Source organism: Lathyrus oleraceus, chromosome 7 (assembly GCF_024323335.1).
Source record: "Lathyrus oleraceus cultivar Zhongwan6 chromosome 7, CAAS_Psat_ZW6_1.0, whole genome shotgun sequence".
Lineage (NCBI taxonomy): Eukaryota > Viridiplantae > Streptophyta > Magnoliopsida > Fabales > Fabaceae > Lathyrus > Lathyrus oleraceus.
In genome coordinates this window covers 461,089,004-461,112,980 of record NC_066585.1, presented here as the reverse complement: position 1 = coordinate 461,112,980, position 23,977 = coordinate 461,089,004, and the positions used below count along the sequence as shown (strand labels likewise).

The 23,977-nt window shown below is 35.7% G+C and overlaps 1 protein-coding gene and 1 long non-coding RNA gene across 4 annotated transcripts; one reads left to right on the top strand and one right to left on the bottom strand.

Annotated features, from left to right (window-relative positions):
- Nucleotides 1-463: 463 nt before the first annotated feature.
- LOC127105899 (uncharacterized) lies at nucleotides 464-3,076 on the bottom strand. Of its 3 annotated transcripts, none has more exons than XR_007795168.1 (4): nucleotides 2,336-3,076; nucleotides 1,706-2,256; nucleotides 1,488-1,572; nucleotides 464-1,254 (listed from the first exon to the last, which is right to left on the bottom strand). It is a non-coding gene; the product is annotated as an uncharacterized LOC127105899 (long non-coding RNA). The 3 variants fall into 3 exon arrangements; XR_007795166.1 differs by having other exon boundaries at nucleotides 2,346-3,076; XR_007795167.1 differs by having other exon boundaries at nucleotides 2,129-2,256; nucleotides 2,346-3,076.
- Nucleotides 3,077-21,304: 18,228 nt separating this feature from the next.
- On the top strand, nucleotides 21,305-21,805 carry LOC127104365 (uncharacterized). Its single transcript, XM_051041546.1, has one exon. It carries the CDS (start codon nucleotides 21,305-21,307, stop codon nucleotides 21,803-21,805), a length of 501 nt encoding a protein of 166 aa, XP_050897503.1.
- The last annotated feature ends 2,172 nt before the right edge of the window (nucleotides 21,806-23,977 follow it).

The following is a 23,977-nucleotide window of genomic DNA, read 5'->3' as shown; positions in this document are numbered from 1 at the left end:
AATCATTTCAAAAACATAATTCATTTCCAAGGCACAAACTGTTAAAAAACCGACATTCATCTATCGCAATATGCATGTTTCAAAACCACTCGAATTATCACTAAAAAAAACCATTCATTACGTGGCCACGTCCAACATAAAAAAATATGCAAGTACCCTTCAAAATTCCAATTATAAGTTCATAAAGATTCCAATTTTATCCAAGCCTATATCATATCTAACTCATATTTTTAACCATCACATGTTCATCCATTTGGACCATTGATTTTATCTCAATTCCCATTCAAGTTAGTACACATTTTGTTAAACCATCTTTCTCACCACAACCTTAAGTGCATTTCAAACCAAATTCAAGTCAAATGTTTCTATTTCACCCATAGCTCATTCCATTACAAAACCATTATATTTATTCTAACCTTTCATTCAATTCACATACATTTCGGATCAATTACTCAAAATTCCATCCCATGCAAAAGCCAACCCAATTTCCAAATTATAATATAATAATTCATTCAATCCAATACAATTTTCATTCAAAAATTACAAATCGATAATCATAACCCAAATACATTCCAATTTATTTTCTAAATACACTCGTACTACGTACATATTACAATTCAACCACCAATTTACAATCCAATAAACCATGACCAACATAACATGTTCACTCAAGCATGACCATTGCACCCGGTTCCAAGCATCAACTCGCATAAACCCATCAACCTGCATAAATCCAATAACCTGCACAATTTTCCAACCTGCATTTTTCTTTCTAATAGAACCAACCAGCTTCATTATAACAATCTTATAACTAACTGATAACATCATCACATATTAGAATGAGGGCATACATGAAAACAATAGTCCACTAGCCAAATTTTCAATGACAAACAGTTTAGCATTCAATAGGATAATAATTTGTTGAGTTCCTAACATTAAAATAGCAGAATTTTAAGCTAAATGTGACAGGTAACTTCATCCCAATTCCATCTAACATTTTAAATCATTTCAAATTCCTGTTTTGTTTCAATAATTATTTCAACTGCACATTATCTGTTTTGATCACTAATTCAGTTCATTCATCAATTCATTTCCATTTAAGCAATAGAAACTTAGTGCACAAAAAATCTCAGTATCCTAACTACTAAACAATCCGTTAACTCTAAGTGCACTAACTCACCATTTTGTCTCAATGTCATTTTCACTAACAGTGGCGCTCCATCTGTATTTCATGGGTGCACCACAACAACTGAGCTGCACAAATGGAATACGAGTTAAACAAAAACATGTCAGTAATATGCACCATTCCAAAACATGGCGGCTTGTATAACAGGAATACAATAGTTTAGCAAAATAGTTGCGGCACCATAATTCAAGTTTTACTAACGTTACTAACATGTTTTTTCGCGCTAACAGTCCAAGTGTTTCTAATAGTAAGGCATAAGTTTAGAAGACGCAAAATTTACATCAAAGAAATACCAACTAACCGAAACAACAACTCCAGTTCAAGGCGGCGACGCACGAACCTCCAAAATCCGAGCATCAAGTTCAGGAAGGCCTATGATTCACGACCTGCACAAGCCAATAACAAAAGCATGTTGATAAATTCAGAATGTGTACAGCTAATGGGAGAATTAGAATAATCACATTTTGCATAATCAAACTGAGCATTTCATTTTCTAACCAAAATCCAATTTGTAATTACCTTCAACAGAACTTCACAATGCCCTCTTCTAACTCTTCAACCTTGCTTCGATCTCCAACAAAACATAACCACCTATTGAAAACCTTAACTATAGACTCAAGGCCATCGCACACAAAACTGAACCAGCCTCCACATACCGGCATTGAAGCCAATCCACTCCGCCAGAATCGATAATAATAAAGATAAGCATAACAGTTTTTGGATATCAAAAAACCAACATAAACTTTCACAAAGAACTTTGAAAAAACAACAACTAAAACTAACAGAATTCTAACCGAATTTCTAACTAATTCTAACAACCCTCTAACCAATTCACAACAAACAGAAATCAGTTACAAAACCCTCTAACAAATCCATAACAGAATCTCTAACCGTTTGTAACTAACCTAATTTTTAATTCAACTTCTAAACCTGTATAAATACCTTTCCATTTCTCCAATTCATGGCTCTCGAATCATTTCTCAAAATCTTCACTCTTCACAGTTCATCTTTGAGAAGCTCACTTCCCTCTCGCGTGAACACTTCGCTGCATAACCACCGCAGCCATAACTCTGCAATGTCGCAGCACACACAATCAAAAAACAGAAGAAGAGAAGAGAGGCTTAGATTCAAAGAAGAGGAATTCAATACATGTTCTTACAGCCGCGGCGAATCCGGTGAGTTTCACACTTCATTTTGTTTCAGCTTTTGCGCACGCGCATCTTCAAATCGATTTGAATCATCGATTGGAATCAACTTGGTGAAGAGAGTCCTTGTAAGATGTTCGTCTTGTTCTGAAATACAATAATGGTGAAGGCGAGGCTCCACGGCGATTTTCGCAGAACGACGACAGTTGACGCTCGCGGAGGAATCAAGTTGTGTCGATGACTATGAATCTGCGGGCGTTCGAATCATTGGAACATGAGCGGAAGTTTATGAAGACGCGACGGTGATTACGCGATGTCGATGATTGAATCGCATACGAGACTTCTATTTGAGCATGAAGGAGGATCACGCGGTGCCTTTCACAAATGCAGTGCAAATGCGACGTCATTGCCAATCCCAGAGCGCGATGATGGAAAACACCAGAACTCTATACTAAGGTGGAGTTGCGTCCCTGAAGCCTTGAACTCCATTGACAAACATGGAGTCGTGATACCATTCATCCTTAATCAAAATATGAATCTGAAAAGCTAAAAACACGATCCTTTGTTCCTGATAAGCGATTTTCTGGTTTGGTGATTTTCAAGACCGATTTGAGGGACATGTGGAAGGAGCGGCGAGAAAGCTGATTCGTGTCACACCGGATTCGGTTTTATGCCTAAGTTTGAAGGTTGGAATGGATCCTATCCATTGATTCGGTTAGGTGATTGTATTTGGGCTTGAGATTCGCTATCAACACATCCACCCATCGCGGACCCAGTTTTCCTCATGATGTTCACACCTCAGGGACAAAGCTATGGCTTCATGGGCCAACCTGTGGGCTGAACACACTAAGTCTGTCAGGCACCACGAATGTTTGGGCCTGCACCCCCCGCTTTCATCAAGTAAAGCCCAGGTTCTTTTTTATTTTATTATATTGTGTTAATCAATTGTATTAGCTTAATTAGGTTTCATTAAATATTAGGATTAGGTTAATTGGTATTTTTAGATCTTAATTTAGGTAGATTTTTAGAATTGAATGTTAAGGTTAGGATTACCATTAGGATAGAATCAATTTTGGGTCATGAATAAATTTGGACATATATTTGGTAAATGACCATTTTGCCCGTATGGGCTTAATTTTGGTATTTTGTGATAAAATTGCATGATCCCTTTAGGATTGGAATGTGATATAGAACTTTAATCATTTCCTTACAATTGTAGGACTTATACATAGGGTTTTTAATCAATATTTTGACTAATACGCACATGCTCCCTTAGGACATCTAACTTAGAATTTCCAATCAACTTCTAATGCATGATCCCTTAGGGTAGTTTCTAACCATTACTAACTTTGATTAGATCCAAACCTAGTTCCCTAAAAACAAAACAAAACCCATGGTTGAATTGATCAAAAGCAATTTTGATTGATTAAATCCTTTGAACTTGTATAATCCCACAGTCTAAATTGAGTGACCAAAAGACCATTGGTCACTTAATAAGACTTTTCTTCCAAGTTGTGGAGCTCAAGGCCTCAAGACAAGATCTTCAATCAAGGCATCCTCAGTCATACCAAGCAGCGAATTATTCAAGCACATCAAATGTGGCATCTTCAACACTTGTTAAATCAAAGTTAGAAGGGTGTGACATGAGCCTTAAGAAATAGAGAAGGAGTGGGACTGGAGTATTCCTATCCCCATTTTGAATATCTTTGGGTATAGGACGTATGACACAGCGCTCATCGTATTCACCTTTATTCATAGATTTTAGCACAACTCTAACCATACAATTGACAAGTCTCTCTTCACAAAGCAATCATGAATCAAGTTGTACGATACGAGCCTTAAGCAATAGATAAGGAGTGGGACTGGAGTATTCCTACCCCCATTTTGAGTATCTTTGGGTATGTGACGTGTGACCCATCGATCATCGTATTCGCCTTTATTCATATACTTTAGTGCAATTTGAATCGAACGATTGATAAGGTCTTCATCCTTACTACAAGAAACAACTACAAAGACTCTTCTCCCCCCTTGAAGTTTAAGACGAGAATTACATGCCACGAACCTTAAGTGGTAAAGAAGGAATGAGACTGGAGCTTTCCTACACTCATTCTGGATATCTTTGGGTGCGAGACGTTTGGCTCGTTGCTTATCGTATCCACCTTTACCCATAAACTTTAGTGTGATTCTCATCTAGTAACTATCAAGTCTATTCATTCTATTCAACTCTCTCAATCATTTTTCATTCAACCATTTCAATCATTCTATCATCTCTTCTTGCCTCCAATCATCTTATTTTCAGTCCTAGTGGGCTGAACTACGAAAGCTCTGATTTCCTTATTGCACTATAAGGATACGTAGGCAGGAGAATTCAGATTCTTCGCGAGCTACCTTATTTATCAATCTACCTTATTTATCAATCTATCTTATTTATCAATCTATCTTATTTATCAATCTACCTCATATATTGTTACCCTATTTATCAATCGTTCATTCAATCTATACCATCTTTTTTAGATCAATCATATTTCTCCTTGGAACTCCTTGTCTATCCTTTTAGGACGTCCTGATGACAATCCATCTCTTCAATCGAGAGTTGTTTGGGCAAACAACCCTAAACACTTAATTCAGTCTTTCTTTTTGGATTTACCTTATAGTGGCGGCATGCTAGTCCACGTATTGGTAAATGCATACCTTGCTCTTCGATTAAGAGTTTATCCCTCTCTTGGATCCAAGATACTATCCTGATTTGATCTCGAACTGTCGATTCCCCAGAAAGTGACACACTATTCCTTGCACTCTAGTACTGCAATCATTCCTTGAACTAGTGTTTGTCTTGTGAGTCCCTGTTGCTTAGACAAACATCTCTCTTTCTATTCTCGTAGTTCCGAACTATGATTGCTCTGACTTTATCATTACACGATGAAAATACGTAGACACGAGGATGTGAATCCTTGGCGAGCATACTTCTAATTGTTCCTTCTTCCACCTTATGGCATCATTCATATCTTTCACTATCCATTATCTACCTTCGATCATAAACCGTTCACCCAGTGACATAATGTCTCTTTCACATCGAAATACACTTTCTTTGGAATTCCATATACACCCTTTTAGGACACCTAATGTAGTCCACATTTCTACCTAGAGTTGTTTGGGCAAACAACCCCAAACACTTAATTCCTTCCTTTTTTTAGCCAAAACCCTATAGTGGCGGCCTGCTAGTCTACGTATTGATTAACGATGTTTCCCTCTATGGTAGAAATCCCATTTCTCTTATGGATTCCAATACATTTTCACCTTTCGATTTCAAACAATACTTATTCAGTCACTTGTTACCAAGTTTCTCTATTCTGTGACTTCGGTCACTTCACTCCATCCATCTCCATGATACATCCGTATTCTACCTTCTTTCACTCCATGTGATATACCTATTCTTTGAGCCAAATACACTACCTTTTTTCACCCCTTCTTGCGTCACCTTATGAACTAGGAGATGTTTGGGACTGTGCCCAAACACCTATATCTTCGTTTTTTTGGCTTTATCTTATAGTGGCGGTCTGCTAGTCCACGCATTGGTAATAGCCACCTTACTCTTGAGTTCATCTTTTCACCCTTTTTGGAATTAAAACAACAGTATTCTCTGGTTCAGACCATACTTTTATCACACTTTCTTTCCACCTCCTGCCTCTAGTTCCTTGAACTAGGAAGCTCTGAATTCCTCATTGCACTATGAGGATACGTAGGTATGAGGGCCCTAATCCTCACCGAGCACTCTATCTATTCGTTTCCTTCCTCATTCTTTTGCGAGTAATCTTAGATCTAACACCTATTCGAGCGAGAACAATCAAAACGGTTCCCATGGAGTACCATGGATGTTTGGGGTGCTAATACATTCCCCTTGCATAACCGACTTCATTACCCAGTATATGTCTTCCCCCGGGTTTTATCGATGTTTTCCCTTCCCTTTGGGGATAAATAAAGTTCGATGGCGACTCTGTTGTATGTTCGAGCGTGCGATACATTTGAGTATATTTCCGCTAGCTTCAAGAGGCAACAACTATCTCACTGCAACAACGAACCTCTGTCCTGCTAATCACCTATGTAAAGCACACCACAAAACCAAGCAAACAAGAAAGGGGGTTAGAATATACCTACATATAATAAGGTTTAAAGTTTCGGAAAACAATATGATAATTGAGAAATAATAATTCACTCAAAACATGAATGATAATCACACAATCACAAACATAAAACACAACATCGAAACAACCATTCATCACAAGACACATCAATGTATGCAAGACTAATGTTCACCAACTCCATCATCTATATGCATGTGATACCAAAGTTTTGTGAACATCAGAGGTATGCTATTGATATCGTCCACCATCATAAAAAGTCTTTGGCCCCTCAACTGAATCGATGATCACCACCATAGGATCTAAGACATACCTCTAGTCCCTCAGATAGACTAACGATCCCCACCATAGGATCCGAGGCCACCCAAAAATAGACCGAAGTCTCACCTAACTCCGAAATAGTATGAATGCATGACATGTTATAAGGATTTAAACCGATATCCACAAAAAATCACCCAAACTCCATCAAAGGTTGTATATTCACCAAAAATTGATATTTCATCATTATCACCATAACAGGTTCCAAGTATGAACCCAAATGGCAGTCATAGTCCTCAAGAATAACATCGTAACATCGTTAATTCCTCAAAAGGATTTAATTAAATTAAATATAAGGTTTATACTTAATTTAACTTTATTACCAAAAATTTAAAGTTATCAAAACTAACATCATTAGTTTTCCAACAAAAAAACTTATTTCAACTAAGAACAAAGATTTTGTTTGTTTTAGTTTTATTTATAAAAAGTATTATTATTCACTAGAAAGAGTAACAAAACTCTGAAATTTAGTATAATCAAAAGGTTAATCCTTATGACATTGCCAAAAGTCTTTAAATATATAAAACAAAGAAACTCTAATGAGTCTTATAGGCTTTTAATCCTAAAATAAATAAATAAATAAAACAAATAAAACATAAATTGCTAAAATTTCAGAAAATAAGAATACAATGTTTTTAGAACTTAAACGAGCTTAAACAACTTAAAAAATGAATAGTCATTGCACAATAGTGAGTTTGACTCCTGAGACGATTCCCTTTCCGAAAGGAAATAATACGTGTTATTCTGACATCGGACCCCAAACTTACGCAAAATTCAGCTGAACCGCTCTAAAGAGCGACTTCTCCTTCGATACGTGTAAAACCAACCCTCCAACCTCATATTTTCTAAGTTCCCGCATCCCAAGGTCAAATTCTTACAGCATACAGTTCCCAATGACAAATTCACAAAAGTTATGATTTTACCCAAAAGATTGATTTTAGAGTTTTTATGGAAAATATTATCGATTAAGTTATTTTTTTATGAAAAAGGGATTACGGTTAATAGAACGATAAAAAAGGACAAACATTGGCAGAATGGGATTATTCCATTTTGGTTCAACCACAATCGATACTTGGGGTTTAGACAATACAGCGATATAATTTATTTATAATACAATCGATAATTGGGGTTTAGGGAAAACCCCATGGACCTTTATCATATAACACGCATGGCATACAATCTATCAAATTCATGGATTGTATCACAAACATCTCAAATACAACATACAAACATATGATAAACAAATGTATATCTACCTTTAGAGCTGGTGAAATGGTAAGGAACCCTCTTCATACTGCTGCCTAGCCCATCCTATAGTAAGGAATATTAGAATAAGATTTAGTTCTACATCTATTCCTTGAGTTTTGATGATAACAATGTTGTATTTGTGTGAGAATAATTTTGGTACCCTAATGGTTTATTATTGTGTAGCTTTAACAATCAGTTCTGATTTTGAATACATGATGTGCAGTGTCAATAGTTTCTGAACTATGTGTTCCAAATCCGCTCTATGCCAGCTATTAGAAGTTCTGAAAGATGTCCAATATTGCTGATGCAATGATCATCCTGCTTCTGTACTGATTCATTCATGAGAAGCTTCTGAGGAGACACTATGTTGTTGCTGCAATGTTCTCTCAGTTCATGCTTCTGGACGTGACTTTGATCACCAAACTTCCAAAAAATGGAAAGCTTCTGAAGTTGTGTTATGTAGCTGAAGATTATGAAAATCTCAAGCTAGACGATTGAAATAATCAAGGTTCTGACTGAAGATTCTGAAGACTCTGAAGATCTCAAGCCAGACTACTGACGCTGTCAAGGTTCTGATCAAAGATTCTGAAGTTTCTGAATCCATCTTTATGTTTCTTCATTTCATGTTTCATCAACTTTCATCAGAAGCCAACGAACTTGAATATAAGATCAAAATGGGAATGTGATCAAATAGTAAATAGTACAAATCGAACATCCTTTCCACTACTTGATTTCGTGGGTAATGACAGTACTATACATCACACCTGTCACTGATTTTATGGGCGAAGGATAATATGCAATATCATTCCTTTTCCATCCAACAGTGGACAACCTTTCAAATGAGCTTTCCCCATTTTTCCCTCCAAGGGTCTTATGCTTATGCTATATAAGTAAGACTTGGAGACTTGAAGAAAAACTCTGGTGACACAATATTTTGACAAGTCTATTTCTTTGTGAAAAGTTATCATTCTTTTGTACACAATTTTTCTTTAAGTGTTTGTTATTCATTTGTGTAAAATATGCTTGTGTAGAAGCATCTTGTAACACAAAATATTATTTAAACTATTTGTTTGATTCCTTTAGGAGGTTATCCTTGAGAAGACAAAAAAGGTTGTTCTTTGTGAGTCCTCTAGGAGACTAGGGTATAGTTGGATCTTTGAGAAGACAAAGAAGGTTATTCTTTGTGTTTGTTGTAATCTGTTGATTATAGTGGATTAAGTCCTTGTGTATAAGGCAAAATCACCTTGGCGGGTGAACTGGGTTAGCTTTGAGTTTCAAGCGAACCAGGATAAAAATACTTGTGTTTTTATCTCTTTGTTATTAACTTGTTAGTGGTGTTCTTTTTCTGGAAAAAGCTTTTGCTTGTAAAACCCAATTCAAACCCCCCATTTCTTGTGTTTTTCATACCTTCAATTGACATCATATCTCCGGTTTTGATTATGATAAAAGATTTATCAATACCTCATAGTGTTCAGTACCTATCCAATTTGTGTGAGAAACAATGGCCGTTGCTAATGCTGTTAAAGTTATTAATAATAATGAAAGAAATCATTACAGTGAAAAACCACCTATCTTTGATGGTGATAAACTTGAGTATTGAAAAGATAGAATATAAAGTTTCTTTCTTGGTTACGATGTTGATTTCTGGGATCTTGTAGTCGATGGCTATGTTCACCTAGTAAATACTGAAGGAAATACTATAGTAACAAATGCTATGCCTGATCAGCAGAAGAAAGACTTCAAAAATCATCATAATTCCAGAACCATATTTCTTAATGCTATCTCTTATATGGAGTATGAGAAGATAACAAATAGAGATTCTTCCAAATCCATTTTTGACTCTCTGAGGATGACTCATGAGGGAAATTCTCAAGTAAAGGAGACAAAAGCCTTGGCCTTAATCCAGATATATGAGGCATTCAAAATGGTAGATGATGAAACAACTGAGACTATGTTCTCAAGGTTTCAAATGCTTGTTGCAAGACTTAAAGTTCTGGATAAAGGATACTCTATAACTGATCATGTCAAGAAAATAATCAAAATTCTTTCCAAAAAATGGAGACCTATGGTAACTGCATTGAAGCTGGCAAAGGATCTCAACAACATCAGTCTTGAAGAACTTGTTAGTTCTTTAAGAAGATGATGAGCCTCCGAATCAAGGTAACTTGTTGCTCTAAAATCCAAGCATGAGAAGACAAGAGCCTATCAAGCTGAGGAAGAATCAGAAGGATCTGATGAAAACTTAGAAGATGATGATGAATTGTCTCTAATCTCAAAGAGAGTTAAAATACTCTGGAAACACAGGCAAAATGGTCAAATAAAGTTCAGAGGAGTCAGAAGGACTGCTGGTCGCTTCGAATCTTCGTCTGGATAGAAGAAGCAAGGTTCTGGAAAAGAAGTTATCTACTTCGAGTACAAGGAGGCAGTCCACTATAAAAATGATTATCCAAAGCTGAAAAAGGACAGAAGGCCCAAGAAGAATTTCTATAAAGTCAAGAAGGGACTGATGGCTACTTGGGATGACTCAGACTTTGAAGAAGAAGATTCTGACGAAGAAAAAGCCAACTTTTTATCGATGGCAACGACAAATGATTCCACAAATTCCAAAGAACCAGAAGACAAGGTATTATCAGAATCAGAATCTGACTCCGATTCCAAAAAGGTATTTTCTAACCTATCTTGTTCTGATATTGAACCATGTGTCTCTGAAATGTTGGAAAAGTACTAGAGTCTTCAGAGTAAATACAAGGACCTTAAACAAGTCCAAGTAATTGCTTCTAAAACTCAGAGAGAAATTGAGAAAGATATTTCCTATATAAATGAAAAAGTATTTTCTTTAGAAAGTAACAACTCTTCTTTGAAAAGAAAAAATTCAAAACTAGGGGAGGAAATAATTTCAGAAGCTTCTGGTACTGATTACATCATTAGATATGACAGAGCATTCCCGTACTTTCTGTCTAAAAGCATAGATAGAAGCAAAATGGCTTCCTTGATCTATGGAGTTAGTAGAAATGGCAAGAAGGGTTTAGGTCGTACATAATCTATAAAACTTGACGAAAGTCAGAAGGTAAAACTAAAACCTCTCTATGGGCATTTCGTTCCTGCTGGCACTGAGCTTGATACTTCTACATAGACACATAAGCATACAAAGGATAAGAACTTTATTCTGAAACCTAAGTATCATGCACAAATCTCTCATGATTACCCTTCTGCTAAAATACCCAAAGTTGTAAGAAACTTTGGGAAAACTAACAAGAGAGGACCCAAAAAATGGGTACCTAAGGATAAAATAATTTATGTTGCAGACATCCTTAACAACTCAGTTGAAACACCGGTTATGGTACCTGAACAGTGGATGGTCACGACACATGAAGGGAATAAAGCATATGTTCCAAGACTTGGAACTTAAAGATGTTGGTTTCATATGCTTTAGAGGAAACCAAAAAGGAAAGATCGTTGGCTCTAGAACCATTGGTAACAGTAAACTTCCTTCTATTACAAATGTTCTTTTAGTTGATGGTCTGATGCATAACCTATTTTCTATTAGTCAACTTAGTGATAATGGCTATAATATCATCTTTAATTAAAAGTCGTGTAAGGCTGTCAGTCAGAAAGATGGTACAATCCTTTTTAATAGAAAGAGAAAGAATAACATTTATAAAATTAGACTTTCTGATCTTGAAGATCAAAATGTAAAATGTCTAATGTCTATTAATGAGGAGCAATGGGTATGGCATAGACGTTTAAGCCATGTTAGCATGAGAAGGATTTTTCAGCTAAATAAGTTTGAATTAGTCAGAGGTCTACCCAACCTGAAGTTCGCTTCAGATGCTCTTTATGAAGCATGTCAGAAAGGCAAGTTTTCTAAAACATCTTTGAAAGCAAAAACTACTGTTTCTACCTCTACAACGTTAGAACTTCTACACATTGATTTGTTTGAGCTAGTGGAAACCGCTTCTATCAATGGAAAGAAGTATGGATTAGTCATAGTTGATGACTACAGTCGTTAGACATGGGTAAAGTTCTTGAAACATAAGGATAAGTCACATTCTTTGTTTTCTACCTTCTGCTCACTAGTGCAAACAGAAATGAATTGCAAAATAGTCAAAGTCAAAAGTGATCATGGTGGCGAATTTGAAAATAAACATTTTGAAAATATTTTTAATTCAAATGGTATTTCCCATGATTTCTCCTGTCCTAGAAATCCACATCAAAATGGAGTTGTAGAAAGGAAGAATATGACTTTGAAAGAAATGGCTCGCACCATGATCCAAGAAACTGATATGGCTAAGCATTTCTGGGCAGGAGCAGTTAACACAGCTTGCTATATTCAGAACATGCTTTCTATCCGATATATTCTGGGTAAAACTCCTTATGAATTTTGGAAGAACAGAAAGCCCAACATTTCTTACTTTCACCCTTTTGGAAGTGAATGTTTTAGGTTGAACACTAAAGAGAATCTTGGCAAGTTTGATTCTAAAGCACAAAAGTGTTTACTGTTATGATATTCTGAACACTCTAAAGGCTACATAATATTTAACCGAGAAACACAAATTGTTGGGGAATCAATTCATGTTAGATTCAATGATAAGATTGTCCTTGAAAAGTCAAAGCTAGTTGAGAAATTTGCAGATCTGAAGATCAATCTTTCAGAATCCAAAAATACTGATTATGGAGAAAAAGACTTAGAAAGAAAAGCCAAAGAATCTGAAGAAACGACTCAACCAGAAGCAATCGTTGATCCAACTCATCAGGAGAAGAGTAACTCAAGAATTTCTCATTCTGAAGAACTGATTCTAGGAGACGAGAATGCTCAAGTTAGAACAAGATCTTCATTCAAACCTTCTGAAGAGACTCTTTTAGGTTTGGTATCTCTGATAGAACACACATCTATTGATGAAGCTCTTCAGGATAATGAATGGATTTTGGCTATGCAATAAGAAATGAATCAATTCACCAGAAATGATGTTTAGGATCTAGTTCAGAAACCAAAGGGCTTCCATGTCATTGGAACTAGATAGGTCTTCAGAAATAATCAGAATGAGAAAGGCGAGTTTGTCAGAAACAAGGCTCGACTGGTAGCACAAGGTTATAGTCAGCAAGAAGGTCTAGACTATACAAAAACATTTGCTCCACTTTCCAGGTTAGAGTCTATTCGTCTTTTAATTTCTTTTGCAGACAATCATAACATCATCCTTTATTAGATGGATGTTAAGAGTGATGTTTTGAATGGATATATTTCTGAAGAAGTATATGTGCATCAACCTCCTGGTTTTGAAGGTTTTCAAAATCCTGATTTTGTTTTTAAATTGAAAATATTGTTATATGGTCTAAAGCAAGCTCCCAGAGCTTGTTATGATAGACTAAGTAACTTTCTTTTGGAAAATAATTTTACTAGAGGGAAAATGGACATAATTCTATTTTGAAAAACCTTTAAGAATGATATTCTGGTTGTGCAAATTTATGTTGATGATATTATTTTTGGTTCTGCTAATGCGTCGTTGTCCAAGGATTTTGCTAAGTCAATGCAGGCAGAATTTGAAATGAGTCTGATGGGAGAACTTAAGTTCTTTCTGGGGATCCTGATTGATCAACGATCATAAGGAACATATATTCATCAAAGCAAATATACAAAGGAACTTCTGAGAAGTTTAACTTATCAGAATTTAAGCAAGCAAATAATCCAATGCATCCTACATGTATTCTAGAGAAAGAAGAGGTAAGCAGTAAGGTAAATCAGAAACTATTCAGAGGTATGATAGGATCTCTTTTATATCTAATCGCTTCTAGACTTGATATCTTATTCAATGTCTACTTATGTGCTCGCTTCCAATCAAATCCTAGGTAAACTCACTTAACTGCTGTTAAGAGAATCTTTAGGTATCTGAAAGGTACTACTAATCTTGGTTTGTTTTATAGAAAATAAAGTGAATACAAATTAGTAGGCTATTGTGATGCTGACTATGCTGGAGACAGAATAGAAAGGAAAAGTAATTCTGGAAGTTGCCAATTTCTGGGATATAACTTGATCTCATGGTCCAGCAAGAGACAATCACGAATCGCGCTTTCAACAGTCGAAGCTAAATATATTACAACTTCTAGATGCAACACTCAGATACTCTGGATGAAGAGTCAGCTGGAAGATTATCAAATATCTGAGAGTAACATTCCTATTATCTGTGATAATACTTATGTTATTTGTTTATCTAAGAATCCTATCTTGCATTCTAGGGCTAAGCATATTGAAATTAAACATCACTTTTTACGTGACTATGTTCAGAAGGGTATTTTTCATTTAAAATTTGTTGATACAGACCATCAATAGGATGATATCTTTACAAAACCCCTTTCTGAATATAGATTCGTGTTTATTCTGAAAAAATTATTTATAAAATTATGTCCAGAATGAAAAAATGTATTTTAGAATGTTTAAGTCTTCAGAACTCTAGATTAGATTCAGAGAATGTTTTCTTTTTGAATTTGAAACATGAGCTTTTTGAAGTAAGTAAGTTCTCATGAATCAGAAAGATTCTGATCAGAAGCAATCTTATCGATTTATCTTCCTGATTCTGAACAGTTGTTGCATTAAATGGTTGTCTTATCGTTTGATTTCATGTGGTTCTTAGTGGCGATAGCTGCCCCATTTTCTGAGCATGCGTGATAAAAGTGTGACACATTGGGTTTAGCAATTACTGGAATCAGGTTCAAACTCTTATGCTTTCCCATATGACTGCATAGTTCCTTTTTGTCATCATTCCAAAATTTTCTATATAAACCCACCTCACTCACATTTTAACACTACGCGCATATTACTCATTCACTTTCAGTTTTCAAACCTAAAATAACCCTCTCTCTCTCTCTCTGCAACTATTCTTCATCTTCATCATCTTCAATGGCTGAACAATAACAACAATCCCCAAGTTCATAAAAGGCCGATAATAGCAACCCCATAATGGAAGAAATACCATAATTAACTCTTCACACTCCTGTCAACGAGTTAATGGTGCTCTACAAAACCATTGTTGATTTCAAAAACTTGAAGGAAAATGGTTTTGATTTTTCTGAAACTCTGGAACTTCAAGGTTGGAAAACCTTATTCGAGAGACTTACAGGCCCAGTGTATCCAGTGTTGGTGAAGCAGTTCTAGGTGCATGCTATTGTTGAAAAAGAAACTAATACCTCTTAGGTCATGAACAGGAAAATTGTTATAACTGAAAAGTCCACTGCTGATTTAATCTCTCACGATGGTAAAGGGAAATGGATCCACAGTGCAAAGATTAATGCTAGGAGAGAAGCTGTTATCGCTCCAGTTATCTTCAAAGAAGAAACAAATTTTAAGGATGACAAAGGTACGAGTGCTAAGGACTTGACACCTAAGAGTTTGGTTCAAAATCATCTTGGGTTGCATTCACCATAGGCCTAGTACCAACAATTCGGACTACATCAACACTCGTCAGAAATTCATGCTATTCTGTCTGGATAAGGGTGTCAAGTTGGGACTTCCCTCCATTATGTTCAAGTTCATGAGGGATTCTACCCGAGAATCCAGAACCGGTGGATCTTCAAAGAAGACTAAGAGTGAGTTCATTCCAAATGGCAGATTGATTTCTGACATTCTAGTTGAGAATGGTCTAGTAGATGACCTTCTGGTCAGTGGATTAATGAATGAACTTGTGAAGGATGCTGGAAAGGTATTATGAGGGAAGAATCTGAAGAGTATGGGTTTCATTTCTAGAATTCAAAGGCCATATTTCATTCTTTCTAAGGATGATATCTGTGGAACAAGGAATCCAATTGACAACTACCCATTCTTTACTAATATTGATCATCTAGAGGTTCTTATGGTATATCTGGAAAGCTGTCTGAGGGATGGAATTGACCCAATGGTGGATCCTTTCAACCGACCTGAGACTTATCCTAATATTCATGGGAAGAGGAAGAAGGAATCCAGAGGAGAAGGATCATCTAGGCCTCAGAAGAAGAAGAAGGTTGTTATCTTTCGGGATGAAGATGAGGTGCCTCTCAGTGAGCACCAGGAAGCAATACTTTTGGAGGATACTTCTAGAGTTGTCCAGTAATCTTCAAGAGCTTTTGATATTGCGTATGGTCAGCTTCCTTCTGATAGCACTCAATTTACTTCTAATTCCATTATTTCGAAAGGATCTTACCAATCCAACCTCCTCCTTCATCTCAACCCATTATTTATGAACCTATCCCACTTCCACCACCTCAATCACCCATTATAAATCCTACCACAAAAGCTCCTTTTGTTTATGAACCTTTGTCACAACAGATTCTTTCACCACCATCTCCTTTACAGTTACAAATTTCACCCACTTCACCACCATGTATTTCTGCCCCCAACCAACAAATCCAAATATCACAACCCCCAAAACATCTCTTTCAAGGGTTTCTGATGGACATGTGTCTGATGGAACTCCTGATGGTATGTTCAACTTTGAACCATAACCAATTTCATCTAACCATGAATCACCTCCTATAATTTTACCATCATTTCCTTCAGTCTATGATCCTGACTTTGATGAGTCTAGAATCAACCTCACTATTAACTACCCCAAACCACCAAAATCCTTTCCTAACATTCGTAAGATTCTGAGGAAATTTGAGTAAGAATCTAAAATCCGTCTGCGTGAAATAATGACTATCAGTCGTTCTTCAACAAATCTGGCTGCGAGTGATTCTGCATGGGAAGCTTATAGAAGCTGGGTTGATTCCAAGTTCTCAAAGCTGAAGGATTTTGGGTATAAACTTGCTGAAGGAAAATTCCGTTATTGGTTCGTTCCCTTAATGGAACTTTGGAAGTTAAGAAATTCCCAACTATGTCTTCCTGCTGTAGAGGTCAAGGAAGCTACTCCTGAAGTTGTTGAAGAGGAAGCTTCTCCAGAAACTGAAGTTGTTCAGCATGCTGCGACCGCTCTAGAAGCTAATGCTATTTCTGAATCTAAAGATTGTGCTATGGAAGCAGCAGCTGCTTAGATTGTCGTTTCTGAGACTCAATTTGAAGCTTCTGCCTCTCAACCTATTCCTGTTGCACTTCTGAAGCCTATTGAGGAAATCAAGGCTGATAATGCAAGGGTCAATGAGTGTTTGGACAAACAGGACCTCATATTTCAGTTGATTCTCTCAAGACTTTCTCCGTCTCCTTCACTTCCTTAGAACCCTTAGCCGTTTTAGTTTTCTTAAACTTTTGTTTTATTGGTTATATCTTTCATTGCCTTTTTGGCATTTTCAATGAAAATTTGTTTATTTCTCTTCATTTAATTTATTATTTTGTCTTATGCATTTTTGATTGATGACAAAGGGGGAGAAAACATAGCGTATCTAAGGGGAAGACATATTATTTATTTTGATATCTAAATTCCTAAATTAAAAACCCAAACATTGATTAATGTTTTCTGCTAAAAACTACTTCAAAAAAGATTTTGTTAAGTGTTTTGCAGGGTAGTATCTCAAGAATCAGAATGCTTAAAATCAAACATCTGAAGATGTCATGAAGTTACAAGTTTCTGATGAAATGGTCTTCTAAAGTTTTTGATTATGAATATATGATGTGCAATGTCATCAGTTTCTGAACTATGTGTTCCAAATCCGCTTCTACGCCAACTAATAGAAGTTCTGAAAGATGTTCAATATTGTTGCTGCAATGATCTTTCTGCTTCTGTGGTGATTCACTCATGAGAAGCTTCTAAGGAGACACTATGTTGTTGCTGCAATGTTCTCCAATTCATGCTTCTGGACCTGAATCTGATCACCAAACTTCTGAAGAATGGAAAGCTTCTAAAGTTGTGTTATGTAGCTGAAGATTTTGAAGATCTCAACCTAGACGAGTGAAATTATCAAGGTTCTGACTGAAGATTCTAAGGACTCTAAAGATTCTAAAGACTCTGAATATCTCAAGCCAGACTACTGACGATGTCAAGGTTCTGACCAAAGATTCTGAAGTTTCTGAATCCAACTTTATGTTTCTTCATTTCATGCTTCATCAACTTTCATCAGAAGCCAATGACGTTGAAGATAAGATTAAAATGGGAACATGATCAAATTGTACATAGTATAAATCGAACATCCTTTCCACTACCTGATTTTGTTGGCAAGGACATTACTATACATCACACTTATCACTGATTTTATGGGCGAAAGGCAATACACAATATCATTCCTTTCCATTCCAACAGTGGACAATCGCTCAAATGAGCTTTCCCTAGTTTGCCCTCCAACGGTCTTATGCTTATGCTATATAAGTAAGATTTGGAGACTTGAAGAAAAACATCAGTGACACAATATTTTGACAAGTCTATTTCTTTGTGAAAAACTATCATTCATTTGTACACAATTTTTATTTAAGTGTTTATTATTCATTTGTGTAAAATCTGCTTATGTAGAAGCATCTTATAACATACAAAATATTATTCAAACTATTTGTTTGATTCCTTAAGGAGGTTATCTTTGAGAAGACAAAGAAAGTTGTTCTTTGTGAGTCCTTAAGGAGACTAGGGTATAATTGGATCCTTGAGAAGACAAAAAATGTTATTCTTTGTGTTTGTTGTAATCTGTTGATTATAGTGAATTAAGTCATTGTGTATACGACAGAATCACCTTGGCGGATGGACTGGATTAACTTTGAGTTTCAAGCAAACTAGGATAAAAATACTTGTGTTTTTATCTCTTTGTTATTAACTTGTTAGTGGTGTTCTTATTTTGGAAAAAAGCTTTTGCTTGTAAAACCCAATTTAAACTCCCCTTTCTTGTATTTTTCACACCTTCAAGGAATCCCCCCACCCACCTTCTAGATTGAGCTTTCAAGATCTTGATGTTCCTGCCTCTCTAAATTGTTGCCTCATAATTGCTCCCAAAATGGTCTCCCCAGACTCAGATGCACCGTTTAGCGATATGCCTCAAGCCTTAGTTTTGCCCTGACTCTCACACTCTCTCCCTTACGACACATATATATATATATATATATATATATATATATATATATGTATATATATATATATATATATATATATATATATATATATATATATATATATATATATATATATAATGTTTAATCCAATGTTAAGATTAATTCTCAAATATTTAGTCTCAAACGAAATATTTATTTAATTGATAAATAAAATAAAATAAATCTTAAATTAAATAGTTATTGAATTAAACGTCACACCTTTAATATTTAAACAAAATATTTATTTGATTTTAAAAGGAAAAAATATTTTTAAAATAAGGTGTCACACTATATTTAAATAATTAAATAATTATTATTATAAACCTCAAATAATTATTATCCTTACTTTTAAATAATTAAATAAAATCTACCGCACTCACCGAAATCTTTTAATAATTATAAAATTATTAAAATACCCTCGAATACTCTAAAACATCATAAAACACCCCAAAACACACCAACATCACATAAATAAATTATCAAATAATTCATAAAATGCTACAATTAAATAAAAACAGTTAAATAAGTTAGGGGCATTACAGGGACCGGGAAAATGTCCTCTACTCCATGGACTCCCCGACCCCGACCATATTATTTAACTTTTATATATAACATATTATATAATATATAATGATATAATTTTACATGTTTTTTTATAAAAAATAATTAATATATTATGAAATGAAGAGTCATTAGTGGACACTAAAAGAAAATGATCATTTTTTTTGTTTCATTATATCGTTTCATTACCCAAGTACCCAATCCTAGAAAAGTGCATCCAATCCATATAGTGTTCACACTGTCTCCTCCTCTTCCTTTCTCAATTATATTTGTCTCCTCCATACATTATCTTCTTTGTTCTCGCCATCATCACAATAATCACTCTCATTTGTTGGTTGTCATAAATGCAACAACAATCATCACTATTGGTGACTTTATTTTTGCGTGTTTCTTACTTCGGGGAGACCATTGTGTGAGATTATAACTTTTATTTTCTTAGGCTTGTATTGTTGGATATTTATTTTTTGACATAAAAAAAATATTAGCAACTACAAGTGCTTTTGCATTTTCTTTTTGTTATTGATGCAAGATGTGTTTTTATTTTTAAAAAAGAAATATGAAAAATATGTGTTTTTAAAGAAAAAAAAGAAAAAAAATACTAATATCATAGTTTTGATAGAAAAGTATAGAATTTTTTTTAAGATTCAATGTTCGTGGATCTCCTTGGGAACCATGGGGATCTATGTGGATCTGTGGGGATGGGGATGAGGAAAAATATCCCCCCCGTGATGGGGATTGGGGATAGGGACGAGGGAACAACCCGTCTACCTTCAAAGGAAGGTATGTTCTAGAGGGAGCACATGCATGGCTTAGGGACATTGTGAAGATTTTCAGGGTAGTGGCATGTACTGAGGCACATAAAGTGTAGTTCGGTACGTATATGCTAATTGAGGAAGATGATGATTGGTGGGGTAACACTCGCCAGAGATTGGAAGCCGCGGGTAATGAAATTACATCGGATGTGTTCAAAGGAGAGTTTCTGGAGCAATATTTTTCAGAAGATGTGTGTGGTAAGAAAGAGATTGAGTTTCTGGAATTAAAACAAAGGAACTCAATTGTTGCTGAATATGCTGCTAAGTTCGAGGAACTTGTGAAATTTTGTCCATACTAAAATGATGCAGATGTAGAGGTTTCCAAATGTATCAAGTTTGAGAATGGGTTGCATCATGAAATCAAGCAAGGCATCAGGTATCAACAGATTCGCCAGTTTCCTGAACTGGGGAACAAATGCAGAATATATGATGACGACAATAGGGCTTAGTCTGCTTATTATAAAATTTTGAGTGAGAAAAGGGGAAAGAAGTTGAAGCATGGAAAGTCGTATAATGTTCTAGCTGACAAAGGGAAATAGAAAATTTCAGATGGTAGAAGGCCAAGTGTGGGAGGGGCTCATGCTCCTATCAAGTGCTAGGTGTGGTGGTGCAGGACATCACGCCAATGAATGTAGAAGTGATGAAAAGAAATGTTTCAAATATGGGGAGTCAGGACATCTGATCGCTGATTGCAAAACTAATGTGTCTACTTGTTACACTTATGGGGAACCTAGTCACATCAGCACCACTTTCAGAAACCAAAGAAATCCTAGACTTGAGAGAGGTGTTTGCGTTGACTGGATCTTAGCCTAACAGTTTTAACAGGTTGATTAGAGGTACATGTTATATTCACAACATTCCTTTGATTGCTATTATTGATACGTCTGCAACATACTTGCTTATTTATGCTAATTGTATACGGAGAAATGGGTCTTTTTTTGTCTACTTTGAATAATGGACTAGTTATCAACACTCCAACTAACGGGTCGGTGACGACTTCTTTGGTATGTATGAATTATCCTCTTTACATCTATCGAAAGGACCTTGGTATTGATTTTTTTTTATCGCTGGAAGATGTGGATGGAATTATGGGAATGAGCTGGTTAGAGTTCAACCATGTTTATATCAATTGTTACAACAAAACTTTATGGTTTCTTACTTCTGGAGATAAACAAGAAGATGATTTTATATCTGCTAAAGAATTGAAGGAATTGTTGAAAGATCAAGCTAAATCATTTGCAATGTTTGCCTCTCTATCTGTTGAGAGTCAGGCGACTATTGAAGGATTACCAGTGACGTATGAATTTCCAGAGGTGTTTCCAGATGACATGTCTGAATTTCCGCCCAAGAGAGAGGTGGAGTTTACTATTGATCTTGTACCTAGTACTAGGCCAGTTTCTATGGAACCATACATAATGTCAACATAAGAGTTGGGTTAATTGAAGAATCAGTTGGAAGACTTACTTGAAAAGAGATTTCTCAGACCAAGTGTATCGCCTTGGGGAGCTCAACTGTTGTTGGTGAAGAAGAAAGATGGTAATATGCGACTACGTGTTGATTATTGGCAGTTGAATAAAGTGACGATAAAAAATAAATATCCACTTCTGAGAATCAATGACTTAATGGATCAGCTAGTGTGAGGCATGTGTATTTAGAAAAATTGATTTGAGGTCAGGTTCCCATCAGATCTGAGTTAAAGACGAGGATATTCAGAAGACGTTTTTTAGAACCCGATACAGCCATTATGAATATTCAGTGATGCCTTTGGTAGTCTCTAATGCACCAGGGGTGTTCATGGAATATATGAACCATATTTTTTATCCGTACCTTGATCCGTTTGTCATAGTCTTTATTGATGACATACTGATTTACTCTAAGTCGAATGGGGAGCATGCAGAACATTTGAGAGTTGTACTACAAGTACTTAAAGAAAATAAGTTGTTTGCGAAATTGTTGAAGTGTGAGTTTTGGTTACCTAAAGTGAGTTTCCTGGGTCATGTGATTTCTGGTGATGGAATAACAATGGGTCCGTCCAAGGTAGATGTAATACTACGATGGGAAACTCCTAAATTAGTTATAGAGATTAGAAATTTTTTAGGGTTGGCTAGTTACTATCGTAGGTTTATTGAAGGGTTTTCATATTTAGCCCTTTCATTGACTCAATTGACTCGAAAGGGTCATGCCTATCTTTGGGATATCCATTGTTAAGAAAGCTTTAGAGAACTTAAAAAGAAGTTGACTATAACTCCAGTTTTAATTTTACCAAATCTTTTTGAACCGTTTGTGGTATACTGTGATGCGTCTAAAATGGGTTTAGGCGGTATGTTGATGCATGACGGTATGATGGTGGCGTATGCTTCACGAAAACAGAAAGTAAATGAGAGGAATTATCCCACTCATGATCTTGAACTAGCAACAATGGTATTTGTGTTAAAAATATGGAGACATTATCTTTACGGTTCAAGGTTCAAGGTATATTTTGACCATAAGAGTTTGAAATACTTATTTGATCAAAAGGAGCTGAACATGAGGCAGAGGAGGTGGTTGGAATTTTTGAAGGATTATGAATTTGGTTTAAATTATCATCCAGGTAAAGTTAACATCGTGGATGATGCTTAAGTCAAAAGTTTATTCATATGTCGGTATTGATGGTTAAGGAATTGGAGTTAATTGAACAATTTAGAGATATGAGTATGGTTTGTGAAATGACACCGGAAAGTGTGGTGCTAGGTATGTTAAAAGTAAAAAAAATGAATTCCTTAATGAGATAAAGGAGAATTAGAAATTGAATGTTAAGCTGGTGGATCTATTGCCTTCAGAGAACGCAAGTGTATATGGTGATTTTAAGGTAGATGAATATGGAGTACTGAGGTTTCAAGGTAGAGTATGTCTGCCTGACAATCCTAAATTGAAGAAATTGATTCTTGAGGAAAGTCATATGAGAAGTTTGAGTATTCACCTTAGGGATACAAAGATGTATCAGGGTCTCAAGAAAATGTTTTGGTGGCCAGGAATGAAGCGAGATATAGTACAGTTTGTGTACGCGTGTTTGACTTGCTAAAAGTTAAAAGTAGAACATCAAAAACCTTCGAGTTTGTTGCATCCTCTGGACATTCCAGAGTGGAGGTAAGATAGTAGTTTCATGGACTTCATGATGGGATTACCGAGTACTCTTAGAGGGCATGATACTATATGGGTGATTATCGATAGATTGATAAAATCAACACACTTCATTCCAATTAACATCAGTTTCTCTTTACAGAAGTTAGCTGAGATTTATATCCGTGTGATAGTGAAGTTGCATGGAGTTTAGTTGAGTATAGTTTCTAAAAAAGACCCTCAGTTTACATCCATATTTTGGGAAAGTTTTCAAGATGCTTTAGGTACTAAAGTGAAGTTGAGTTCTGCTTACCATCCACATACTGATGGGAAGACTGAGAGAACTCTTCAGTCATTGGAGGACTTCTTGATGGCTTATATAATTGAGAAAAAAGGTACTTGGGATGGTCATCTGTCTCTGATCGAGTTTTGTTATAATAATAATTTTCATTCTAGTATCAGAATGGCGTCGTTTGAAGCATTATATGGTCAGAGGTGTA